Source organism: Pagrus major, chromosome 7 (assembly GCF_040436345.1).
Source record: "Pagrus major chromosome 7, Pma_NU_1.0".
Taxonomy (NCBI): domain Eukaryota; kingdom Metazoa; phylum Chordata; class Actinopteri; order Spariformes; family Sparidae; genus Pagrus; species Pagrus major.
In genome coordinates this window covers 956,792-982,405 of record NC_133221.1, presented here as the reverse complement: position 1 = coordinate 982,405, position 25,614 = coordinate 956,792, and the positions used below count along the sequence as shown (strand labels likewise).

At 46.2% G+C, this 25,614-nt stretch overlaps 1 protein-coding gene across 1 annotated transcript in view; it reads left to right on the top strand.

Annotated features, from left to right (window-relative positions):
- Positions 1–2,732: 2,732 nt before the first annotated feature.
- plxna3 (plexin A3) overlaps positions 2,733–25,614 on the top strand; it is a 102,508-nt gene continuing 79,626 nt past the window's right edge. The window contains exons 1-3 of the mRNA XM_073470813.1: positions 2,733–2,957; positions 23,478–23,925; positions 24,214–24,404. Coding sequence (XP_073326914.1) covers positions 23,597–23,925; positions 24,214–24,404 — 520 coding nt within the window. The 5' untranslated portion in view covers positions 2,733–2,957; positions 23,478–23,596. The remainder of the gene's footprint in view (positions 2,958–23,477; positions 23,926–24,213; positions 24,405–25,614) is intronic.

Below are 25,614 nucleotides of genomic sequence, written 5' to 3'. Positions count from 1 at the left end.
TTCTTTGTCCCCAGACTCCCTTAACAAATGTGTCAGTTTAGTGAGTTGTTGAGTTGGAGACACTTTATAAACTGTGTGAAACTCTGTCTCTGACTGATTCTGACTTATTTGTTCCTCCTTGTAAATTCAGCAAATGTTCAACATGAACTTCTTTCTGTCTTTGAGTAGAAACATGGAGTCTGTTTGTCTCAGTGATGGACGGGTTTGTTTCATACAGAGCAGGAAGTGACATCACATCACAGGTGTCACTGACACCATGTTAACTTTCCATCAGCGTGCAGGTGAGGAGATAGTGACTGTATTTACATTTTTAGGTGAACTTACTTTACATGTGATGGAGTATTATTACATTGAGGTGTTGCAGGCGGAGAAGCAGGAAAAAGCCCAGAATGCACTGCAGCAGGTTGGATGAATAAATGCTGTTACTATCACACACTGATGTCATCGTTGTTTTAAATACATAAACATATTTGTACACAAGTGAATCACTTCTATACTCCACGCCTGACCTGTGATCTGCCTCTACACGTCCACCTGTCTGTCCACCTGTCTGTCCACCTGTCTGTCTACCTGTCTGTCCACCTGTCTGTCTACCTGTCTGTCCACCTGTCTGTCCACCTGTCTGTCTACCTGTCTGTCTACCTGTCTGTCCACCTGTCTGTCCACCTGTCCGACTCATCACACCGTCAGGATGTGACTAACACTTGACGCTGTTACACACATTTTCCTCACACATACACGCACACTCATTCTTCTTCCACCACTGAGACAAAAACACAGTATCATTTTCCACATGTGAATTATCTTCATATCATATGAAGTGTGTTCAGTATTTGTATATATTCACTGTGTGGACACCTGCAGTGTATTTCTGGTCCTCATTTATCAGAACGATGTAAATGAATGACTCGAGCTGCAGAGTGACATTAGACCAGATTGTTAATTGTGTTCATGTGCGTCCTGTTGAAATACGGAGCAACACGGACGCAGGAAAGAAACCGTTTATTGCTCAGATCGTTTAAAGATCACAACCTAAAATACCAGATTACAGATTACATGTGAGCCAGAACTTGATATACACTGAGAGGAGTTGATCAAACTGTGATATTTAAAAGAAAAGAAATGTTGATGTTGAATCGTTTCAGTTTCTTTCTGTTCTCACTTTGTTACAGTAGCTGCAGTAACAGTTAGCTGTTAGCTAGCTGCTGTGGAAACAACAGAAATATGACATTCAGGTGAAGAGTTTGTGTTGTGACTGTGTTCACACACATCAGTACACTACTGAAGGACTGTGGACAGTTTGACGTGAGCCTCACCCTCCTGCTCACAGAGGGAGGAGAGGTGCATCAGTCTGTTTCTCCTCCGACCATCACTGATCGATGTGATTGGACACACCCAGCAGTGATGTCACAGCGTACCGACACGCCCTGGAGTCCACTCCTACATCACCGGAGATCATCAGACTGTAAATATCTCAGTTTAATGTTTCTTTCTTTTCCTTTTCTCACGGTCACTGTCTTTCTCTTCATCTTCTGTTTCTGTCTCAGCTCTTCTTCCATCTTTCCTTCCACCTCCTCCTCTCTGTTTCCTCCTCTTCTGTTTCCTCCTCCTCTCTGTTTCCTCCTCTTGTTTCCTCCTCCTCTTCTCTGTTTGCTCCTCTTCTCTCTGTTTCCTCCTCCTCTTCTCTGTTTCCTCCTCTTCTCTCTGTTTCCTCCTCTTGTTTCCTCCTCCTCTTCCCTCTGTTTCCTCCTCTTCTCTGTTTCCTCCTCTTCTCTGTTTCCTCCTCTTCTCTCTGTTTCCTCCTCTTGTTTCCTCCTCCTCTTCCCTCTGTTTCCTCCTCTTCTCTGTTTCCTCCTCTTCTCTGTTTCCTCCTCCTCTTCTCTCTGTTTCCTCCTCTTTTCTGTTTCCTCCTCTTCTCTGTTTCCTCCTCTTCCCTGTTTCCTCCTCTTCTCTGTTTCCTCCTCTTCTCTGTTTCCTCCTCCTCTTCTCTCTGTTTCCTCCTCTTCCCTGTTTCCTCCTCTTCTCTGTTTCCTCCTCTTCTCTGTTTCCTCCTCTTCTCTGTTTGCTCCTCTTCTCTGCTTCCTCCTCCTCTTGTTTCCTCCTCGTCTCTCTCAGTATCTCTGTTATGTTTCATTTCTCTGTTCATTCATTCTTCTTTCTTTTCTGCTCTGTCTTTCTTCACCTATTCATATTCTCCTTCACTCCTCCACCTCCATTTCTCTCTCTCTCTCTCTTTTTATCGTCATGCATCTCCTCACTCGCCCTCTGTCTTTATCTCTATATATACATCACTGCATCTCTCTATATGTGTCTCTCTCTCACCCTCACTGTGAGTCATGCTCTCTCTCTCAGTCTCTCTCCACATCTGGCTCCAGGAGGAGAAAAACAGCAGATTAAGGAGCTGGACTGAACCAACGGACTCTTTTTGTAGGGGTGGAACAGCTGTTGTACATCCGAATAACACAGAAATGTCACTGTTTCACCACAGAGAGCTGCTCCTCCGTCTCCTCCGCGCTGACGACACGTCGTCAGTCACAGACTGAAGCCTCATTAAGGAGATTAATTGGTGTTTAATTGGTTTGGCTGCCCCCCTTTAATTGACCCGCCCCCTCCCACCCGGGCGCACAGTGGTACGGTCCAGATGGGGGGCTGGCTGTGGCTGAGCAGGGACAGACCGAGCCGAGCCGAGCCGAGGCAGGCTGTGTGTGAATGGGGGAGACGCGCCGCGCCGCTCCGCTCTCTGAACCTCTTCTCTGGATTATTGGTCCACTTTTTAACGCATGACGTTGGTACCGGTCCGGACCGCTCCCGCCGCGCACACCTGACCTGAGCCCGCTCAGCTTTATGTGAAGAGAAGAAGAAGAAGAAGAAGAAGAAGAAGAAAGGCAGCAGCGGCAGCGCGCGTGGGACTGTGGATTTAAATAACTGATTGGACTTTTCTGCGCGTGTCCGTCCAGGTAGGTCCGGAGGGGTTGGAGCTGTGTTGGGGGGGTTGGAGGTTGGTGGTTCTCCAGGTCCGGGTGGCAGATCTGGGGTAGCGGGGTGGTGGAGGAGGAGGAGGAGGAGGAGGAGGAGGAGGTGGAGGGGGGTGTATGTGTGTGGATGTTTGGGGGAAAACGCCTCGCCTCCCGCCGCATCACGCTCCTCTGCTGCTTCTGCTCCGAGCCTTTACGCGTGGAAATGTCCTCCTCCTCCCTCAGCCGTCCCTCGGTGAGAGGGGGTGAGGGAGCGGGACCGGGTGGGGGTTGATACCCCAGGTAGGGCTGCCTTTACCCTCGGGCTGTTCTGGAGGCACGTTCGGCCTCCGTGCGCACCGAGCGGAGCGGCTCGCGTTGCGTTTTTCTCCCGTTTCAAAGTGTTTGAGCTCGGTGCGTGAAAAGACGCGTTCAGCGGCTGCAAATGTGTTTTTCAGCGTGCGGTGCAGGAGAGCGGTGGGGGAGGTGGAGGAGGAGGAGGAGAGGAGGGGGTCTGGGAGGTAGCAAGGCTCCAGACGCCGATCCATTAAAGAAGAACAAAGAGGGGGAGGCAGCAGGAAAACGCTTCAAATCGCAGCAGAAACGCAGAAAAAGCGTGAAAATCGTCGCTCGGAGCCGCGCGGACACACCGCGGGCTGCTGCCCCGCACTTCACGCACCGAATCCACATTTGTGTTTTTCTCGATCCGCCTTCATCCGTCCGTCCATGTGCTGGAGAGGAGCCTCCATCCTCTGAACCAGCTCCGCTCACACAGCCGACACGGATCGATCCGGGATTCTGATCCGAGTCGAACCAGCAGAACAGACCGAACTGTTCGGCGGGTTACTGATCGATTCCATTCCGCCGTGATCGACACAGATCATCACATCCGTTCACATCAGGCTGAAGGTTATCAATCAGAGAGCAGTCAGTTGTGTAACGAGCTCCAGACTCACCTGATCGATCCTGAAGTAACGTCTAATCAATCGGACAAATCACCTGATGATCGATGACAGAAGAGCGAGTCACATCGATCCATTACAGATGTTATCGGATGATCAATAAACATCAGGATCAGAACTCTCCTGCAGATAACTATGATCAATAACTAAAATCCGATCAGTGATAATAATAAAGGATCGATATCGATGTTTGCTCACAGCTGCGTGATCAATAAGTGATGTGATCGGGTGTATGATACTGATTTAAATAATGCAGCAGCTGTCAGGCAGCTGATCAATAACCTGATGGATCAGTGATCAATCTGATTCAGGTGATTTATTGATTTTAAATGTAAACAAGAAGCAAAAACAAAACAAAGCTGATCAATAATCAAAGAGTTCAGTATTGATCATGTGTAGATGTCAGGGGAGTAAAAGCACAGATCAGAGCTCACCTGATCGGTCCGTTAATCAATTCAGTTATTGGTTAGTAAAATGATTTAGAAACTATTCTGATAATCAATCAATCACTTCAGTTGATCGTTTTCTGATTTCAGCTCATCGGCTGTGAAGATTTTCTGCTTTTCTTCATCTTTAGATTAAATTCTTGGGTTTCCTTCAGTCCACAAAACAAAACATTTCCTTTTTGGCCAAAGTGAAAAAAATAATCAGCAGGTAATCGATCAATAACTGAAATAATGATCGGTGGCAGCCTCGGTTCAATGTGTGATGTCATCAAATAGGAAACGACCTCACGGAGATTCAAAATCTGAGTCACAGGTGAGACGTCAAATTAAGTAAATTCACAAAATCACAAATCAAATAAAGCGAAGAAAAGACCGAAATATTGATTCAATCAACAGAAATAAATCAATAAATCAATAAATGGGACAGTGTGTGTTTAAATGATCGGAGATGGAGATGAGGACAGAGTCGATCGATCGATCGATCGATTAGTTGTCAGCTACTGAATCAAACTCCAACTCTTTAGATAATCAATAATCAGTTTGAGTGAATCTTTAAGACAAACATGGAATAAAATATGATTTCTGTCGTTAAATATGAATTTCTCCTCCTCTGTCACAGTAAACTGGACGAAACACTGATCGACATGTTTCCCCTTTTTATAGATCAAACAACCAATCAACTAATCAATAAATCAATAATCTGTGCAGCATGTGACTGTGAGAGAGTGAAGACGAACGTGTGGGCGTGAAACAGATTAATTAAACTGACGTAACGAAGCTGCTCCCTCCTCGGCTCATTCCAGGGCGTCCATGTTTGTTTTGCAGTTCAAACTGAACTTTATTGACAACTCAAACGTCCGACAGCAGCGACCTGACCTGAACGCATCTGTGTGTGTGTGTGTGTGTGTGTGTGTGTGTGTGTGTGTGTGTGTGTGTGTGTGTGTGTGTGTGTGTGTGTGTGTGTGACGGTCACAGTGAGTCAGTAGCTGCGTTTACATTCAGTCTGTGAGTTCAGTAATAAACAGAGTGACAGCTGAAGTACTGCCCGTCAACACTCGGACCAGAATCTGATGGAACCGCCCGACACAAACTGTCGATGACGCGTCTGACAGTCGGACATTTGTTGCTCCTTTTGATCACGTTTCTGTTTTTTAAATCATTCAGCTGAACACATCTGCATATTCACGAGGCCGCAGAATGACTGAGACTGGAGCAGCAACGTGCCGGACGCACAGCAGAGTGAGTCTGTGGCCTTTAAAGGGACAGTTCACCGCAATAAGAAGTTAAAAATCCAGTCACCATCGCCTTCCTCCATGCTGATGCTCCTCAGCAACTAAAGTAGCTGGAGACTTGATTTAAAACTGAAAAACAACCAAACAAACTAAAAAAAACCCTAAAACTACATTAAAACTTTGCCGAATTAGCTGTTAGCACTTCCTGTGAGCAGTGAACCTGTGAATGTACAGACAGCCATCACTGGATCACTGTGATACTGAAGAAAACTTAAAACGTGATGTTTCTAAGGCAAGTTCTGCACATGTAAGGAGCGTCTTTTTTAAGGATTTCTGAACAGATTCATGGAGTCAACCAAAGAAACATCCGATGTCTCCATACAGCTCGTCTGCTGTGATCACAGTCTGCAGGAGAGACGAGACCACAACCTGATCTGAGGTGTTTTTTTACACCTTCTATTAAAGCTGACATCTTCACTGTAGCTACTGAGCTAACAGTGTTAGCATGCTAACACGCTAATCTAAGATGGTGAACATCATACCTGCTGAGCGTGTTAGCATTGCGCCTGTGAGCACGTTCAGGGTTCAGAGCCGACTTCACTGCCGACACAACAGGAAATCAATAATAAAGTTCAGAGGTCAGAGGTCAGAGGTCAGCGCGCTCTGACTCCACACGGATCAGATGACCTCCTTCATGTAGAAACCTCCCGACTCTGGTGTCCTGCTGCTCTCACACAAGATTTAATGACTAGAGAACAGAATCGACCTCAGTGTGTTTAAAATGTGGACTTTCAATCAGAACACAAACCGAAACTTTAAAACAAACCTCGTTTCTGTCGTGAAGAAGCAGAACGTCCAACTTCACTTAACTGACCGACTTCCTGTGCAAAGTGTCGCGCTGCCGCCGTGCTCAGAATATAACAAATTATAAACCGGGTTCCTACAGAATTAAAGTTCAACAGGAAAAACATTTTTATAATTTTTAACATTTATTTTAAGATTTTGTTGAGCTACAGACTTCTGCTTTGGGACGAGACGTTATCGGAGTAGAAATCAGCTGAGTGTGAGGCTGAGGACCAGAGCTCAGAGGAACAATGGTGGATTTTAAACAGAGATTAGAGAATCTCAGCACAGCTCGTTCATTTCATCGGACTCGACCCGTGAACGCTCCTCATACCTCTCCGAGGCTTTGTGTTCTCGTGTTGTCCGTCCGTCTCAATATCTCAGGAACACTGTGAGGGAGTTTCTTCAGATTTGGCACAAACGTCGACTTGGACTGAAGGATGAAAGTCGCTGTGACCTCACAAACATATTCTCGGCCATAACTCGACAAGTAATATTATCATCCCGACAAAACTTTATACAAATGTCTACGCGTCTTGTCTCCATGACAACAATATGTTGGACACCGACCCTCTGTGGTTACTGTTTGTTTTGTATTTGACGTCAGAGCGAGGAGGACGTGAGTGAGGACGTGATCGATAGGAGAAAAAGACAGTGAATATTATTGTTTAGACCAGGAGAAAGAAAAAGAGCCTGAAAAGGAGGAGCGCTCGGAAAAAAGACGCCGGTTTGCACCTTTTCTCTGGGCGGCTGTCACTCACCTGCTCAGGATACAAACACGAGGTGGCGATTCTCGTGCGTAACAGTGAAATGCTCAGTGTGAACAGGATGTGATGAAGTGTCTGGAGATGTAGAAGGACTAAACAGCTGAAGCAGCCGGAGACTTGATTTAAACATCAGATGTCTCCGTACAGCTCGTCTGCTGTGATCACAGTCTGCAGACGCTCCGACATTACGCCCTGGCCGCGCGGTCGAGCTTCAGGCTAACACTGTTAGCTCAGCAGCTACAGTGAAGACGTCAGTGGATCAGAGTGACGTCGGTTCGTTCCTGACGTTCTGCTGCAGCTTCAACATGTTTCCAGGCTGAGCTTCACTTTCCTGCCTGCTGATTATCACACATCACTTTTTCCATACGCGTGTGTGTGTGTGTGTGTGTGTGTGTGTGTGTGTGTGTGTGGGGCCCGTCTGTGGTCACCAGTATCAGACTGGTCTCCAGTTCAGCTCCAGAGGGAACTGAACCTTCAACCCTGCAGCGTACAAGCCACATGCAACACTGTGTGTGTGTGTGTGTGTGTGTGCGTGTGTGTGTGTGTGTGTGTGTGTGTGTGTGTGTGTGTGTGTGTGTGTGTGTGTGTGTCAAACGGGCTTACCTCCTCCTCCTCTCGTCTCCAGAGCGCTCCAGTTAAATCCTGCTATTGGAAATCCATCAATGCTGCTTATTATGGGATATTGATCATATGTATGTGTGCGTGTGTTTGACCTTGTGTGTGTGTGTGTGCGTGCGTGCGTACGTGCTTCATTATAATTCAGTTGAAATCAGGTCAGCATGTTACCTGCAGCTGTGTGTGTGTGTGTGTGTGTGTAAATCAAATCTAAAGAATTGCTAACACACACACACACACGTCATTGTTTATTATTATTCAATTAGACTCAAAAATAAACACACACACACACACACACACACACACACACGCTGAGTCAGTAATAGAGTCAGCTCCGAGGAAACGCTGAGTCAGCAGACAGAGACTGATATGATATTTTCAGCCGGCAGAGTTTCACCTCTGAGCCTCCTGTGTGTCTGTGTGTCTGTGTGTCTGTCTCTGTGTGTGTCTGTGTGTCTGTCTGTGTGTGTGTCTGTGTGTGTGTCTGTGTGTCTGTCTGTCTGTGTGTGTGTGTGTGTCTGTGTGTCTGTCTGTGTGTCTGTCTGTGTGTGTGTCTGTGTGTCTGTCTGTGTGTGTGTCTGTGTGTCTGTCTGTGTGTCTGTCTGTGTGTGTGTCTGTGTGTGTCTGTGTGTGTGTCTGTGTGTGTGTCAGCGAGGTCGACCTCTTCTTGCAGTCTGTCCTGTGAAGGTCTTCATGATTGTCTTGATTCAGGATCATGCTGATGATGAGAAATCACCACCATCAGTGGTTGTTGTGATAAAGTCTTTGATGGCTCCGTCCTGATGTGTGACGTCTCCTGCTGAATGCTGTTTGTCCAGCAGCACGTCTGGCTGCGCTGAGCCGAGCTGAGCCGAGCTGCGATGGACCTGCTCCGGACCGATACCGAACTGATGTCTGTGCAGGAAACTGAGAGAAAGACGTTTTTCTGTCTTCTAACTGAATCTCTTTAGTTTCTGCTGTGTTTCACTGTTTCATGTGTTCACCGTCAGCTGGTTCAGGTTTAGTTACTGCTGCTGAAAACACAACGTTTCCTCCTAAATAACAGAGGGGCTTTTATTGTGAAGGAGTTACAGGGAACAAAGCGTGTCTGTAACTGAGTTAGTGGAGCTGCTTTGTTAGCGGTGACTCTTCGTTAATGCTGCAGGGATCGTTGGTTTAAGACGCAGTTTCATGCAGGTAGACCAGCTGTGGTGGAAATGCAATCCCTGCCACGCCGAGTCGGACCGAGCAGAGCCCGGCCGGCAGATGTGATGGAAGAACAGCATGAGTTCACCTGGTTGTTGTTGTGATGTCATTCAGCACCATGTCGGTTGCTATATAATTAATGACGAGCGTCCAAGTTGTGAAAACTGAATCACAGGTGAAAAAATCTAAAACAAAGTGCTGATGAAGGAAGTCCACGGAGCAGACACGAGACCGGTTTAGGGCTGCTCGATTATGGCAAAAATCATAATCACGATTATTTTGATTGATATTGTAATCACGATTATTAAAGACGATTATTCATTGATTTGAGAACAAGCATTTATTGAACTTTTAACTGAAAAACAAGAAAAATGCAAATAAATAAGAAAAATATATTAATAAAATGAATTAAATAATATGTAAAAATAAAAAACCATAGGTCCGTTGTGGTGGCAAAATATAATGCTGTTGACACTTCTCTTCCAACTTTTCCGCGACATTCGTCATAAAGAGCAGGCAGCGCAATTCTGCTGAAATGGTGACGTGATGGTAACACTGACTACCGCTTGTTCAATGTGTTAATCAGTTTATTGAACCCCGGCTCGCTAACGGTGTTGATAGGGCTCATGTCTTTGGCATCATGTATGTGACGGCATCCGTTATTTCTTCATGCCTGCGGGAGCCGGGTGGATGTGCGGTGGCAGTGTAAAGTGTGTCCTCAATTGAGAACGGTGTGGCGGTGGCAGGAGTCGAGGAGCTTTTCATTTGTTTTGTTCCTTCACTGCTTGGTCATGTATTACTCTGTGTGTGGACTTTAAATGGTTAAATAAAGTGGTCGTGTTCCCGTAAGGTGCAGACACGGTCGCGTGACATATCTTGCACAATATCTTCGTTTGTTCCGAGTCAGACACAACACCACAGAATTCGCTGGATCTTTCTTCCCGACCAAAGGCTCCTTTCTGCCATCTTCTACCGTCTTCTTCTACATGTTTTTTCCAAACACCCACTGGCAACACGCACCGGTGTGGCTGAAAGCGAAACTGTTCAGGCGAGGGCGGAGCGGAGCGGAGTGCACAGGTGGAGATGGAAGGGTTCGCTGCATTTACCACACAAGACACGGCGTGCGGCAGAATGATCGTTTTATTACGATTATCTTGTTTTTTTATGATCGAGGGAAGCCGAAATCGAAATCGAAATCAAAATTCAATTAATCGCCCAGCCCTAGAGCGGTTCCTGTAAAAACGATTCCATCGGTTTTAAAAAATGTCGTGATGCTGACGGAAGAAAAAGGTGGAGCTAAACAGCAGCCGGACAGTTTACATGCCTGCGTGTGTGATGACTGTTCATGCCGTCACGAGACGTCATGACGTAACGTTAATGGGGTGAAGCTGCTGACAGCCGACAGCCACTAACGAGCTAACAAACACACGCTGCGGCGTTCAACACGTTAAACACATGAAAATAACAGTTTAAACTCTGATCAGACACACGAGCATCAACATCAGATGGTGAGACGGCCCAAAGGTTCTGCCAGCCTGTGAACGCTGCGTTCAGGGCAGTCTGAATCCTGAGCTTCATTTCTGTAAAAAGTTTGAATGATTCCCTTTTTTATTTATCGAGACCCTGAAGTGAAACCAGAGCCAAGACGACTGAAACACACACACACACACACACACACACACACACACACACACACACACACACACACACACAGAGCTGAGGAGCAGGCAGGAAACAATCAGCTGACACTCTTCACTTCCTCCCTCGATGCCTCCTGACCTCCGCCAGCTGTGTGTGTGTGTGTGTGTGTGTGTGTGTGTGTGTGTGTGTGTGTGTGTGGCCCTCAGAGAGGTCAGGGTCAAACACATTCATGTGTATGTATGTGTGTGTGTGGTTATATATGTGTACAGATGTGTGTTTTGTGTGTTTGTCTTTCAGTGTGCGTGTGTGTGTGTGTCTGCGTGTGTGTGTGTGTCTGCATGTGTATGTGTCTGCGTGTGTGTCTGCGTGTGTGTGTGACTGCGTGTGTGTGACTGTGTGTGTGTGTCTGCGTGTGTGTGACTGCGTGTGTGTGTGACTGCGTGTGTGTGACTGCGTGTGTGTGTCTGCGTGTGTGTGTGTGTGTGACTGTAATTAAATAACAACTAATGAAATGTTTTTGCGTCGATGGATTAAAGAATCCAATAACACAAAGAAACAAGTCGCCTCGTTAACTGAAGATAATGAAGTCGTACAGTTTCATCTGTCGTCTCCAGACAGAACCATCAGAACCATCAGAACCATCAGAACCACTGATGTAATGTAACTAAGTATATTTACTCAAGTGCAATTATGAGGTTCTTGTACAAATTGTATTTAAGTACAGTACTTGAGTGAATCCTCTAAATGTTTGTCAGTTCCTATCATCTGTTATCGGCCTCATTGATTACCAATAATCAGCTGAAACCAGATCAGCCCTGCAGAACGCTGCTGCTCCTGAACCAACACGAAAAGTGTGTGTGTGTCTCTCTTGTGTTTTAATCCTCAGAGCTCGATACATGTATGTACGAGTGTGTTCACATCCTCTGTGTGTGTGTGTGTGTGTGTGTGTGTGTGTGTGTGTGTGTGTGTGTGTGTGTGGCATCACTCTGCAGCTGTTGAGCCTCAGAAATACTTTATGAACCAACAGGGAAACACTGTGTGTGTGTGTGTGTGTGTGTGTGTGTGTGTGTGTGTGTGTGTCAGGGTGGAGTCCAACATGGCTGCTCTTTCCAGCCTTTAAAGGACCATAACACAGTTTTTTCTCTCTACATGTTTGTGCTCAGTTTCCACGCTGACTCCAGAACAAACGTCACTGTTCACATTCATTCCTCTGGACTGTATGAACGTGTTCACGGATCTCAAACACAGCGGCGTGTTCTGTTCAGCGGCCCACAGGAACGTAAAGTACATGTGATTAGTAGTAAATGACACGTAAAGATATTGTCAGTGGAGACGGTGAGACTGTGTCGGTCAGTTTGGACTCTAACACAAACTTCTGTGCTCTCACCGTCTCTGTTTGAAGCTTTTAAACCATTAAAGATGAAGTGGAGTGTGTCCCAGTCTGACTGCGACACAGCCGAGATCTCCTCCTGACAAATATTTAGCTTCAGCAAGCACAATGTGTTCGGAAAGGCAGAACGTGAGCGGGAGGATCAGTGGAGAAAGTCACCAGACTCCCTTAAAAAATGTCTCAATTTAGTGAGTTGTTGAGTTAAAAAAAACTTTATAACTGTTGTGAAACTCTGTCTCTGACAAATTATAAATCATTGGGGCCTTCTTGTAAATTCAGCAATAAATGAAAACATGAAGCCAACTATTAACCACAATTTCACCAGACTCCCTTAAAAAATCAGCTAATTTAAGGAGTTGTTGAGTAGCGTAAAACTTAAACATTTATATTTAAACTTATAAACATTATGAAACACTATCTTTGACAAATTTTGATCATTGTCTCCTTGTAAATTCAGCATTAAATCAAAACATGAAGTTGTTTGTTTCCTTGTAAGAAGTGACTAAACTAAACAGTAACCAGTATAGGCGACTTCTTTGTCCCCAGACTCCCTTAACAAATGTGTCAGTTTAGTGAGTTGTTGAGTTGGAGACACTTTATAAACTGTGTGAAACTCTGTCTCTGACTGATTCTGACTTATTTGTTCCTTCTGGTAAATTCAGCAAATGTTCAACATGAACTTCTTTCTGTCTTTGAGTAGAAACATGGAGTCTGTTTGTCCCACTGATGGACGGGTTTGTTTCATATAGAGCAGGAAGTGACATCAGATCTCAGGTGGTCACTCAGGTGTTACTTTTATGAGATTTGCTGACTTGATGAATGTAAACTGAATCTTTTTTGGAGTTTAAAGCTGTTGACTGGAGAAAGTAAAACATTTGAAGACCTCATGTTGAACTCTGCGAACTTGACATCAGAGTTTTTCAATATTTCAAACAGTTAATTTATTAGATGAGTAAATAATTCATTTTTAATAACTGATCATGAGAACGGTCCCGTTTCTCTGAGCAGGAACACAAAGTCTGCGTGATTTGAAGTTAATTGGATCAAACATCTTTTTTAAAAGTTCAACCTCATCCTGAAAAATGACATTTAGAGGAAGTGACAGAAGAACCGGAGACGTTCTCCTGGGACAGAGGCACCACTCTGTTTTCTGTCTGAACAGTTGTGTTGCTGTGTGTTTGTGCTGTGTGTTTGTGCTGTGTGTGTTTGTGTTGTGTTTGTGCTGTGTGTGTTTGTGTTGTGTTTGTGCTGTGTGTTTGTGCTGTGTGTGTTTGTGCTGTGTGTGTTTGTGTTGTGTTTGTGCTGTGTGTTTGTGCTGTGTGTGTTTGTGTTGTGTTTGTGCTGTGTGTTTGTGCTGTGTGTGTTTGTGTTGTGTTTGTGCTGTGTGTTTGTGCTGTGTGTGTTTGTGTTGTGTTTGTGCTGTGTGTTTGTGCTTTGTGTGTTTGTGCTGTGTGTGTTTGTGCTGTGTGTTTGTGCTGTGTGTGTTTGTGTTGTGTTTGTGCTGTGTGTGCAGAACACGGGTGTGAAAATGAAACCTCGTGGCTGTTAGCGGCTGAAGCAGCAGCAGAGTTCGGTGCTTTGCTCTGGACGGACTTCACACGTTTTAAAATAGCTGCTGTTAACGTTCTCGGTGGAGGCGTCAGGTAAATGGGTTTTATGAGACGCTAATGAAGCCGGCAGTCAGACCGCCGGCTCCACGGACTTTAAACAAAAAAGGGTTTTAACTTCAGCAGAACGTGATGGACGGATCTGATGTGGACGCCTGAGCCGGCGTCGTCTCAGCTGAGAGATAAAATCCTGTAATGCGTGAAGTTTAAAGGACCATACCGCTGTTTTTGCTCGTTTCAGCTCATTAATCACACATGTTTAGTTTTTTTTCCACATCAACACACAGAGCAGAAGTTATTCACATCTACAGTCACACAGAGCTTTAAGACCTCAGAGCTCGCAGGCATGGTGTTTTTTAGCCCCGCCCCCTGGCAGTGATGTAACAGCGGCCGTTAAACAGAGGACGTCAGGGTCCTCTTACTGAACATCGCTGTTATCTTCAGCAGAGATCTCCTGGTGCTGATCCACTGATCCAGCTACTTTAAACTGAGCTTTTTCTGTCTGTCGTGTTTGTTGTCAAATTTACCTGGAGGAGCGTTTGTCCACCAGAACAGACACAAATCTACCAGAGACGCTCGATTGAGCTAAAGCTAATTAGCTGACGTCAGGTCAGAGAGACACTGGAGTCAGAGACGGGTAGAGCCAGAACACTACTGGACTTATTAGGATGTTTTATATCTGTGCTGATGCTGATATCAGCAACTGTGCTTATGGTCTGGTTGAGTTATGACGCGCAAAGGTTAGAAAAGATCATGTTTTGGCTTTGAGCGGTCCAGAAGTCTGTTCAGAAAACATCTGGTTCTGTTGGTACAAACGTAAAAGAAGACAAAATATTTAAGCTCCCGTGATGAATACTAAGAGTCGCCTCTCAGATTCATCGTCAGGACTGAAGGATCTGATCACTGATGCACAGTGTTGTGTCTCTGTGTGTTGTGTCTCTGTGTGTTGTGTGCTGTGTCTCTGTGTTGTGTCTCTGTGTGTTGTGTCTCTGTGTTGTCTCTCTGTGTGTTGTGTCTCTGTGTTGTGTCTCTGTGTGTTGTGTCTCTGTGTGTTGTGTGTTGCGTCTCTGTGTGTTGTGTCTCTGTGTTGTGTGTCTGTGTTGTGTCTGTGTGTTGTGTGCTGTGTCTCTGTGTTGTGTCTCTGTGTGTTGTGTGTTGCGTCTCTGTGTGTTGTGTGCTGTGTCTCTGTGTTGTGTGTCTGTGTGTTGATGTTGGACTGAACGTCTCTGGTTTTAGGCTCCGGCCAAATTACCAATTACCTCTCTTCTCCTTAATGTAATTCATTAGAGTGGCGCTCTGGTGTCGGGGGCAGCCAATCACAGCGGCCGGCTGTAAACTGCTGGAATGTTTTAATACAGACGTGAGTGAGTGTTTACCTGAAGCTCCACGTCTGGATCTCCAGTGTTTCTTCTGCCACTTTATTTAAAATTACTCAACGAATAAAAATGTAAATCAGAAAGAGAAAGTGTTGCAGATAACCGGGCGCTCCCTCTGGTCCCAGGCTCCCTTCAGCAGCTCCTCTCTGGACAGTGTTACTGTCAGGAGCCTCCTCACAGCCCCACCCTGCTGCAGCATGACATACAGTCCAGAACTGAATCCTAAAGTTCTGAAAAGGTTCAAAAACGAAGGTCACAACACAGTTTCCTTCATCACAGACGTGTGAAGCTCCTCCCGCTGACGATCTTCATACGTCAGTGAAGATACAAACTGTTTTAATGCTTCAGACATCAGCCTGATCCTGAACGCACCACAAAGATAGTTGATAGTTGAGTCTCATTCCCAGGACGTCAAACAGCCACATGTTGGGTTGGTAAAGCGTCCCGAGCAGCAACAAAGAGAGAAAATAAGAAACTCTCTGCAGATACGAGACACTAACACGCCTTTTCTCCCCATTCAGCCTCCCTCTCTGTCTGTTCACGTCTTTTACGTCTTTGTCTCGTCTCGCTGCGTCTGCCGTGCGTGATGTGCTCTGATAGGTCGACATCAGTCTGGTGATGTTGGGAAATAACAATAATCCATAATTCACCTCAGATGCATCAAACTAAAGTAACGAGGCTGTCTGAAGCTGTGAGGAGGAGAAAGTTCAGATGTTTGTGTTCAGATGTAGAGAGGGAAAGTCACAGAGAGACTCAGGTACAGGACAGATACCTGAAACATGTACTGAAGTACAGTACAGATACCTGAAACATGTACTGAAGTACAGGAACAGAGTATTTGTACTAGTGGAGTCCTCGGTGTTGGTTCTGACGTGGAGCCCTGTTGTATTTCTAACAGCACCTGTTTACACGACGAGCTCCATTAAAATATTTAAAGTATTAAACATCATCAGCTCTGAGTTAATCCTCCTCTCACATCAGCCCACACACTGACATCCATTAGTTTTCATGAGATCGTGCTGCTCTCACACACACACACCGTCTTCAGACGGCGTCTCGTCCTCGACCCGTTTCTCTGCTCGTCTTTAGTCCAGCGCCGCCTCAGCTAACAGAACCCATCAGTGTTTAGTTTGTTCTCCCGGTACGGCCCGGAGGAGACACATTTAGCTTCAGTGCAGTGAGACGCAGCGTGACTTGGCCGTCGGTCGGTGCAGCGCTGATGTACAGACGGGTCAGAGGTCACCTGGACCGTCTGATGAATGAGCTTCCTGTCGGTCCTCGTACGTTTACGGCTCTGTTTGTTTTGAGTCCGAAACGTCAGGTGATGAAGGAACAGAACCAGTCTGAAAAGTGAAAGATCTTTAAAGGAGCAGTCCGTAGTTTGTGTATCATTAATTCATCTGATATTCAGCTGAGAACCCAAAATGTGAAAATTAAAAAATGATTCATTATTTGTTGACAAACGTGAAACAAAAACACAAATAACTTCGTTTTTCAAACAACAAAAAAGAACAAAAATAGGGGAAGAAAAATGGGCCGAGGGCAGAGTTTGATTTTGATATTTATTTTAAATTTTTTATTTTTTTGTGAAATAAAGTTTTTTATCATAACTTTATCGACTCACACAGTCGGTCCGGCTCATAAACTGCTGCTTACTGCAGTTTATGAGCCGGACCTGCTGTTGTTTGTCTTTTTTGTGTCACATTTATAAACAAGAAATAAAAAAACAAACTCAATAATCAAACTGAACACCATTTATACTGTTACTACTTTACTACTGTTTATATGTGGCGGACCCTGCCACCTCTCTAGCTTCAGACAGTGTTCTGGGACCTTATTCTCCTCTGAGAGCAGCTGGTTTATTCACTGAGTTTGAATTTCTCCAATTTTTCATCGTAATCACCAAAAATCAGAATTGTAGAAACACGGCTCAGTCCGATGGTTCTTGACAGAATTACCTGGTGCGACAGTCAGAAGTCCTCTAAAGGAAGCTGGAGGCTGCCAGCGTCCACCGCAAACACTGGAAACAGGCGGAAACGTAAATTGAATGACTGAACCAGAGTCTGAACCAGACAGGAAGTGATAATAAGGAAATGAGATAAAAGAGGCTGAAAGGTCCGGCGAGCTGTGAGAGTGCTGACAGAAACGACACGTCATCGCCTCTCAGCTTCAACCAGAACATATCGAACATCATCAGATGTTTGTTTAACTGCAGTCTGCCCTACAGAGCCAACATGGCCGCCGCTGTAACCGCTGTTTAGATGTCGAGCGTGTCTGGTTTCCATCAGCTGATCCATTAAACACAAAACCCTCGGCCATCACAGAGTCATGTGATTAACAGTGTTTCCCTCTAATGAAATAACAGTTTGATAGACTGATGATGGAGGATGCAGCGTGTGTGGTCTGAGACACACACACACACACACACAGCGCTAATGGAGCAGTTATGTCTCGGTTGTTGCCATGGAGCCGGTTGCTAACATCAACGACATCCTGATAATCACCGTCCGATGACATCACTCCAGCACCTCGTCTGTTCACGTCAGCTGATGATGTTTGAAAAGACAGAAGGTGTCTCGCGTCATCACTGAACTTTCTGTTACCTCTGGACGGAGCTAGGCTAACTGTTCCCCCTGACCCCAGTCTTTATGCTAAGCTAATGGAAATGTGGCATGTTGTCGTACTGCAGAGCCGACAGAAAAGAGTTTCATGTTGGTTTTAATAAACTCTAACATGAAACTCTTGTCAGGTGTTTTAACGTCAGAGCAGAGACACAGGAAGTAGAGCTGCTGCAGCATCCTCTCAAACAAAGCTTTATCAGAACCATCAGATGAGTGACGTGATGTAAAACCCGTCTTTAATCATGAAGCCTCACTCCTCTCCTCCATGAAGCGTCTATCAGACACAATGTTTGAATACAAGGAAAGAAATAACTGGCTGTTTATCTTTGGCTGAATTTACAAGAAGGCCCAAATAATGATGATTAGTCAGAGACGGCGTTTCACTGAGTTTATAAAGTCTCTGAACTCAACAACTCACTAAATTGAGTGATTTTCTAATGGAGTCTGGTGACTTTCTCTTCATCTCCTGTTGTTGACTACAGCTGCTGAGGCTTTGACCCGTAGTAACTATTACATATAATTATCCTCGCCATTCAAATTAATACATTAAACATGAACGTCGTGCACCATGTACTACCACGTCACTACATACACTGACCTCTCAGCACCCCCAGCTGTGCCTGGAGCACCTCCCCTCCGTCACCCCCTCCTCTTCTTCTTCCCTCCTGTTCCTCGGCCTGATGGAGGCAGCAGTTTGGTTTCCTCCAGAGAGCGAGAGAGCGAGCGAGAGCAGCAGGATGAAGCTCAGATTTACAGACGGACAGTGAACTGACAGGACGGGTGTTAGCGTGTTAGCGTGTAGCTGGTAATAGCACAGTGAGACAGTTTACAGCGGTTTGTAATTACAGAGGGAGACGCAGTAAAATGAAAGTGGACGTATTAAAGCGCACAGTGGCGCTCGCCTCACTGTGTTTATGTAATTACAGGAAGTGACACAACAGTCGAATGAAATTAGAGCTCAGTTATTGTTTCAGCGACGTGACGGATTCACGGCTCAGTTTTAAAAGGAAAATCTCTTTTAGTCTGAAGTTTAAAGGCACAAATCTGTGGCAACAATCTAACACAGGATAAAACAGTGATTTAATATTTTATCACATATAAAACACATTTAAAGTCAAGTTAAAATTTAAAATGCCTTTTTTTTACCCTGTCAGGTCACATTGTGCACCTGTTTAACAACATGAGCCAAAAAATGATTAAAAAAAAATCAATTTATTTGCATTTTTACATCATCAGTCATGTTTTCTTCCTGTAAAGCAAAATTTAAAGTGTGCTGACGTCAGCTTGAACTAACTGACTTCAGACCAGCGCTTCCTGCCAGACTTTGTCTATTTATTTGAGTATATTTATTTTTCTACCTCTCGCTGCTGCTTCTTGTTATTTTTTCCACACTGCTTCTTCCCTTTTTGCTGCTGTGCCAAATTGAATTTCTCTGACGAGGGATCAATAAATCTGATCTTATCTCATCCACTCATCAATCAATCTTCAGCATTAAGTGGTGAGCGAGCGGCACCGAGCTCAGAACAAAGTGCTTCACTGACTGCGCTACAGAAACACAACATCATAACTTTATTCCAGGTTTTGGGTGAAACTGGATCATATTTTAGGCAGATGTCCTCCGGCTGCTCTGTGTGATGCTGATCGACAGTCTCCTGACGAACAGATGACTTTACTTGTTGCTAAGGTAACCGCTAACAGCGGCGAACGTGGTCGGGACGGGACACAAGCGCTGAGCTCAGCTGACGTTAGCGGTCCTATTAGCGGTTTGTAGTTTGACTCTTCGCTCTCTCAGCTTGAACTGTCACGTTTCTGTCAGACAGGAAGTGGTCAAAGCGCTCTGGATGAAGTTATAACAGAACAGTGGAGGTTCATCTGCTCCTGTAGCAGAATGAAGCTCCTGGTCTGAGGTCTGCTGCTCATGATATCAATTTAAATCAGTGATTCATCTGTTTTTCCATTTTCTGCCTGTCGCCGGGGAGTTGTAGCCCACACCTCCTCTCCACAGCTCCTCCTGGGGGATCCCGCGGCATTCCCGAGCCAGATTAAATATAAATCTCTCCGTGGTGGTCCGGGTCTCTCCGCGGTCTCCTACAAGTTGCCCAGAAAATCTCCAAAGAGAGGCACCCAGGAGGATCCTGATCAGATGCTGAACCACCTCAGCTGTCGTGTCTCTCAGACGGAGTCCAGATGGAGGAAACTCATTTAGGCTGCTTGTATCTGAGCTCTTTCCCGTCAAGTCCGTTTTATTTATATTGCCTGAAATCACAAACACAATCAGGAAGAGCCACAGAGGAGGGGGAGGAGCCTGTCTCTCAGGACGGACGGACGTGGACAGAAAACAACAACACAAACACAGCTCACACGTTTCATGACTGAATATCTGATACGACTCGTTTCAGTCTGAACGTTAATCTTTGTGAGGCGGCTGGATGAGATCTCACTGATCCATCTGTGGCTGAAAACACAGAGGTTCAACCAATCAGCATCCTCTGAGGAGCTGCTGTCAGCTGTGGGCGTGGCTTAGATGTGACGACCAGCGAGAGGTTAGCGTAGCCGCTGCAGCGCCAGTTACATCAGAACTGGTCAGGAAGAGTTTGATTGGCTGTGACAGACAGATGGTTCGTCCAGTCACCTGACCAGTATTTGTTCTAGTGCCTCCTCTCCAGATCGTTCTGTGAAACAACCATCCGGCACGTCAGGTTATCAGAACATCAGTCGACTGGTTTTTCCTTCTCGTCCTTTTTGATGAACGTATTAAAACGTCCTCACTCTCCTCCTTCAGTCCGACCCACAGTGCTCAATACGAGACGATCAGTTGATCGGTGAACGGACTGATGGTTTCTCTCGTCGTCTCCACGTGTGTCTCGCTGTGTCCGTCCTCCGTCTGTGTCCAGCTCTTATCTCGTCCGTCTCTCCGTCGGACCACCCTGCAGGAAGCTGCAGCACAATGTGTCTTTGTTGTGTGTTTACTGGAGCCTGAGATTCACACAGAGCCCCAGTCACAGAGATGGAGGGGTGAGGAGGGTGAGGAGGGTGAGCAGGGGTCACAGAGGGGGAGACGGATGCAGATGGAGGTGATGGAGGGGGAGGAGTCAGTGTGTGTGTGGTGACGCTTGGGTCAAAAATATATCGATACAGTAATTTAAGATATTGAAACAAACAAACTAACGAGCGTGTTCATCTGAGGAGTAAATCTGAACCAGCTGCTGATGTAACACACGGAGGGGAAGTCAAGCTGCTGCTGTTAAAGGTTTGAAAATGTAGACGCCAGTCGTCAGGATGACTCCAGGTTAAAGTCTGTCAGTGATGTGTGTGTGTGTGTGTGTGTGTGTGTGTGTGTGTGTGTGTGTGTGTGTGTGCGTGTGCGTGTGACACAATAATAAACATTTAATTCGTGCACATCATCACTGAGTTTGTGTTGAACTGCACTGAATGTTGGATTACGTGTTTGTTCTGTAATTTCTCTGAATGACTGAACGATACGACACGAACACGACATGAGCTCGAATTAGCAGTTAGCTTACTGACCATCAGAGGATCCGATGTTAACACACACACACACACACACACGCACACACACACACACACACACACACACACACACACAGTAAGTGTGTGGTGCAGCAGGGTGATGGATGGTCCAGTGAAATCGTAGTCCAGTTAGAGAAACTCTATCTGTCTCCAGTCTGCCCAGCTGTCTGTTGTCTGCACACACACACACACACACACACACACACACACACACACACTCACTCTCTGGTCCATCTGTCGACCTCTCCTCTCTCTGGTCTCCCCTCAGCTCAGCAGGCTAATTAACTAATGTGCTGATCTTTCACTGCCTCTTTGTGTTTCTGTGTGTGTGTGTGTGTGTGTGTGTGTGTGTGTGTGTGTGTGTGTGTCACAGGGTTAATTGTTGGACTCGGCTCACTGTACCTCCCTTCAGCTGGAGTAAAAACTTTATTATCCCTCCATTCAGAAAATGAGCGCCGACTCTTCTTCTGCCTTGTTGTTAGCAGAGCCGAGCTGATCCAGATGTTCTCGTCACCGCTGGAGACGAGAAGTTAATCTGAGTGGAGGATTCATCAGATCAGACTGAGAGTTTCTTCTTCAGATGTATTAATTGAAGCTGCTGAGTGAAGCCTGGACCTCCTCTCCCGTCTGAAGTCCTCTTCTATTAGCTGGAGTGTAAATTAAACACTGAGGCTGTAATTAACACGGCGGGGCAGTTTGTTTGTGACGGCGGGGCAGTTTGTTTGTGACGGCGGGGCAGTTTGTTTGTGACGGCGGGGCAGTTTGTTTGTGACGACACATCAGGGCTGTCGCTAATATTAAAAAATTCAACCCTCCGTCCAGATGTTTGGGCTGAAGATCAGCGGTTCGTCAGTTTTCTGCCTGTCACGTGATCTGTTGGCTGGTTGAACATGTGAGTTTACATCTGCTTCTCTCAGCTGCTGTAGTTTCATCACACACACTGTTAGCCTTGGTTAGCAGTTAGCTTTTGTTACCATCTCAGGAACTAAGAGGAAAACCTTCAGACTCGTCCTCACAGGTGGACACACGTCTGCTCTGATGGTTGCTCTCCTGCTCATTTGTAGTAAATCTTGTTTTAAAGGAACCAGCTCGTCTTCCTGTGTTGAGTGTTAACAAGTTAGTGTGGCTTCTCCTGAATGAGCTGAATCAATACTAGTGTAACTGCTGCTCACACACTCTGTGACCATATAACATCTCCATGAAGCAGCAGGCAGAGGAGGAACATCTCTGTGATCGGTGGTCTGACGGTAGAAACATGCAGCTGACAACAGAAACGTTCAGCTGGAGGAAGAAAATCCTCCATTTTGTCTCGTTCACGACGCGTCTGAGATTAAAGTGACTGGTGGTTTTAGTGTGTGTGTGTGTGTGTGTGTGTGTGTGTGTGTGTGTGTGTGTGTGTGTGTGTGTAATCAGAGCTGTCAGTCAAACGTAAACAGAGTAGAAATGGCCGCCAGGATGAGAGTGAAGTTTCCATCGAGCTCAGTGTTACTGGAGCTGCTGAAGCTTTATGAGAGAATCAGTGAGAAGACAGACGGAAACAGATCAATAACTCTATCTGACACACACACACACACACACACACACACACACACACACACACAGCTAATCTCTACACTCACTGCTATCAGAGGATCGCGTGTGTCAGAGAGCTTCTTGTAAATAACTCCAGGTTGTAAAGCTCCTCATCAGCCTGGAGCTGAAGGATCAGAGGAACCTGAGACGTCACAGTTTGTTCATCCACACACCTCCCACCTGTTCTGTTCGGTTCTGTCAGACTGCGGTGCGGGTCAGACCCTGGTTTTTGTTTGCGTGATTGTTTGATTATTAAATTAGTCAGCGAATAATTAAGTAGTTGTCAATTAATCTATCAGCGCAGCTCTAGTGAGCAACCACAGTGCTGCTCCACCTGCTGCTCCACCTGCTGCTCCACCTGCAGGCTCACCTGCAGACTCACCTGCTGCTCCACCTGCTGCTCCACCTGCAGGCTCACCTGCTGCTCCACCTGCAGGCTCACCTGCTGCTCCACCTGCTGCTCCACCTGCTGCTCCACCTGCAGGCTCACCTGCTGCTCCACCTGCAGGCTCACCTGCTGTCAGTCAGTTTCCTCTGTTGATTGATGTGAAGCTGATGATGCAGGATGACATCATCAGAACTGTCCAATCACCTGTCAGTCCATGTCACATCATGATATTCGCAGCACTGTCTACTTACTTTTGGCCACAGAGTGTAACTAGAGTGTATTTTGAAATGTCCCTGACAGGCTCCTGTAGCTGACGTCTCTCTCTCTCTCTCTCTCTCTCTCCTCAGTCATGCTCCAGTGAAGCTGACTCTTCATCAGACCTGCAGCCAGCTCTTCTCTCCTCCTCCTCCCCTCCTCTCCTCCTCCATCCCTCCGTCCTCTCCTCCTCCTCCTCTTTCTATCCACCATGCTCCCCTCCTCCTCCTCCTCCTCTTCCTCTCCTCTCCTCCTCTTCCTCCTGCTCTCCCTCCTCCTCCTCTCCTCCCCCCTCCTCTCCGCCCCGGCTGTTCCTCCCCCTCCCTCCGCGGCGTCGGGCCGGGCGGTGTACCGAGCCTTCGACACCTCCCTCACCCACCTGACGGTCCACCGGAGGACAGGTGAGGTGTTCGTCGGCGCCGTCAACCGAGTGCTGAAGCTGTCAGCCAATCTGACGGAGCTGAGGAGTCACATGACCGGACCTGTGGAGGACAACGCCAAGTGTTACCCTCCGCCCAGCGTCAGGGCCTGCGCTCACCGGTCTGTCTGAAACACCTGTCTGTCTGTCTGTCTGTCTGCCACACTTATCTGTCTGTCTGTCTGTCTGCACCTGTCTGTCTGTCTGTCTGTCTGTCTGTCTGTGTACACCAGTCTGTCTTTCACTACTTTACCTGTCTGTCCTTATATGTCCATCTGCCTCACTGTGTTACCTGTCTTGTGTCTTCATCTTTCACTCTTCTTCTCACCTGTCTTCCTGCTCACTCACCTGTCTGGCGGCGTACTTCCTGTCTAACACCCACCTGTGTGTCTGTGTGTCTCTGCCCTCAGCCTGGAGTCGTCAGATAACGTGAACAAGCTGTTACTGGTGGATTATACTGGGAACAGACTGGTGGCGTGCGGGTCGATCTGGCAGGGCGTCTGTCAGTTCCTCAGGCTGGAGGATCTCTTCAAACTGGGAGAGCCGCATCACCGCAAAGAGCACTACCTGTCTGGAGCCAGAGAGGCTGATGGGATGGCAGGTAAGCTGAGGTGGAGGGGGCGGGGTCAGACACACCTGAACATGTAGAAAGTGTAGGAAAAAACTGTGAAGAACAAACCAGCAGCACAGGCTAACACAAGCTAGCACAGGCTAACACAAGCTAGCACAGGTTAACACAAGCTAACGTTAAACACAGGTGAGGTCACAGAAGCTAACTGTTGACTAGCTAACTAGCTCATCTTCTTTCAGTCAGGTGAGAAGATGAATGTTTGTTTCAGTACAGGCAGCTAATCTGTTAGCATGCTCACTGTTAGCTGACCACGATAATGATCTGCTGTGTTATTATCTGCTGAATCAGACAGCGCTAGCCGTCTGCCTTCAGTCTTCATGCTAAGGCTAGCTTAACATCTTCTGCTAAACTAGTTAGCTACAAACACCAAACATAATCTTTAGAAACATCACGTACGACCAATAATTAGGATTTATTATTCTGACAGCGGCTGCTTGGAACAAAAGCAGAACGATCTCAGAACGTTCTGATTTTGTTGTCTGATCAGTTCAGTTTCAGTCAGTCTCGTTAAAAATGTGGTATTATTATTAAATCCACAGTAGGAATACTTCACGTTCATGCTGGTCTCAGTGTATAAGTACACAGCTGTATGTTGTTCAGTCAGCTGTCAGCTCCACTGCAGGATTTAAATTCAGAGACGTTCAGCAGATCTTGTTCTCGTATCGTGTCACAGTTTCAGTAATTTTGACGCCAAAAAGAAAAAACAAAGCTCTCGTGTTTCCTCTCGACTTTGTTCTTGACAAGCTGGAAAAAGCACTTCAGCCTGCAGGTGCCAATCATGTGTCAGGGTGTCAAAATGTTTTTGCAGGTTTTTCTTCTAAATACGCTGCCGTAGTTTTTAGTTTGAACAAAAAAAACTGAATGACGACTGTTGTGACAAAACAAGCAGATGATTGATAACCACACACAACACGCTCAGTGTCTGCAGCGTGTCGGCTGACGACCACACAGGAGGGATTTCTCTGATCAGATGTCACTAATAGTGCTGTGATAGAGTTAGTTAATATCAGGAAAACACAATTATAACTTTAAACTACTGCTGTTAATACAAGAACAGCCGCTGTAGGACCGGACCGGTAGAACCCTTCTGGTAACCTGAACAGAGCAGCTGGTAGGACGCTGGATGTTTAAATGATGCTGCGCAGCAAGACGACCTCGCTGTTTGCGTGCTTGTTGAGAG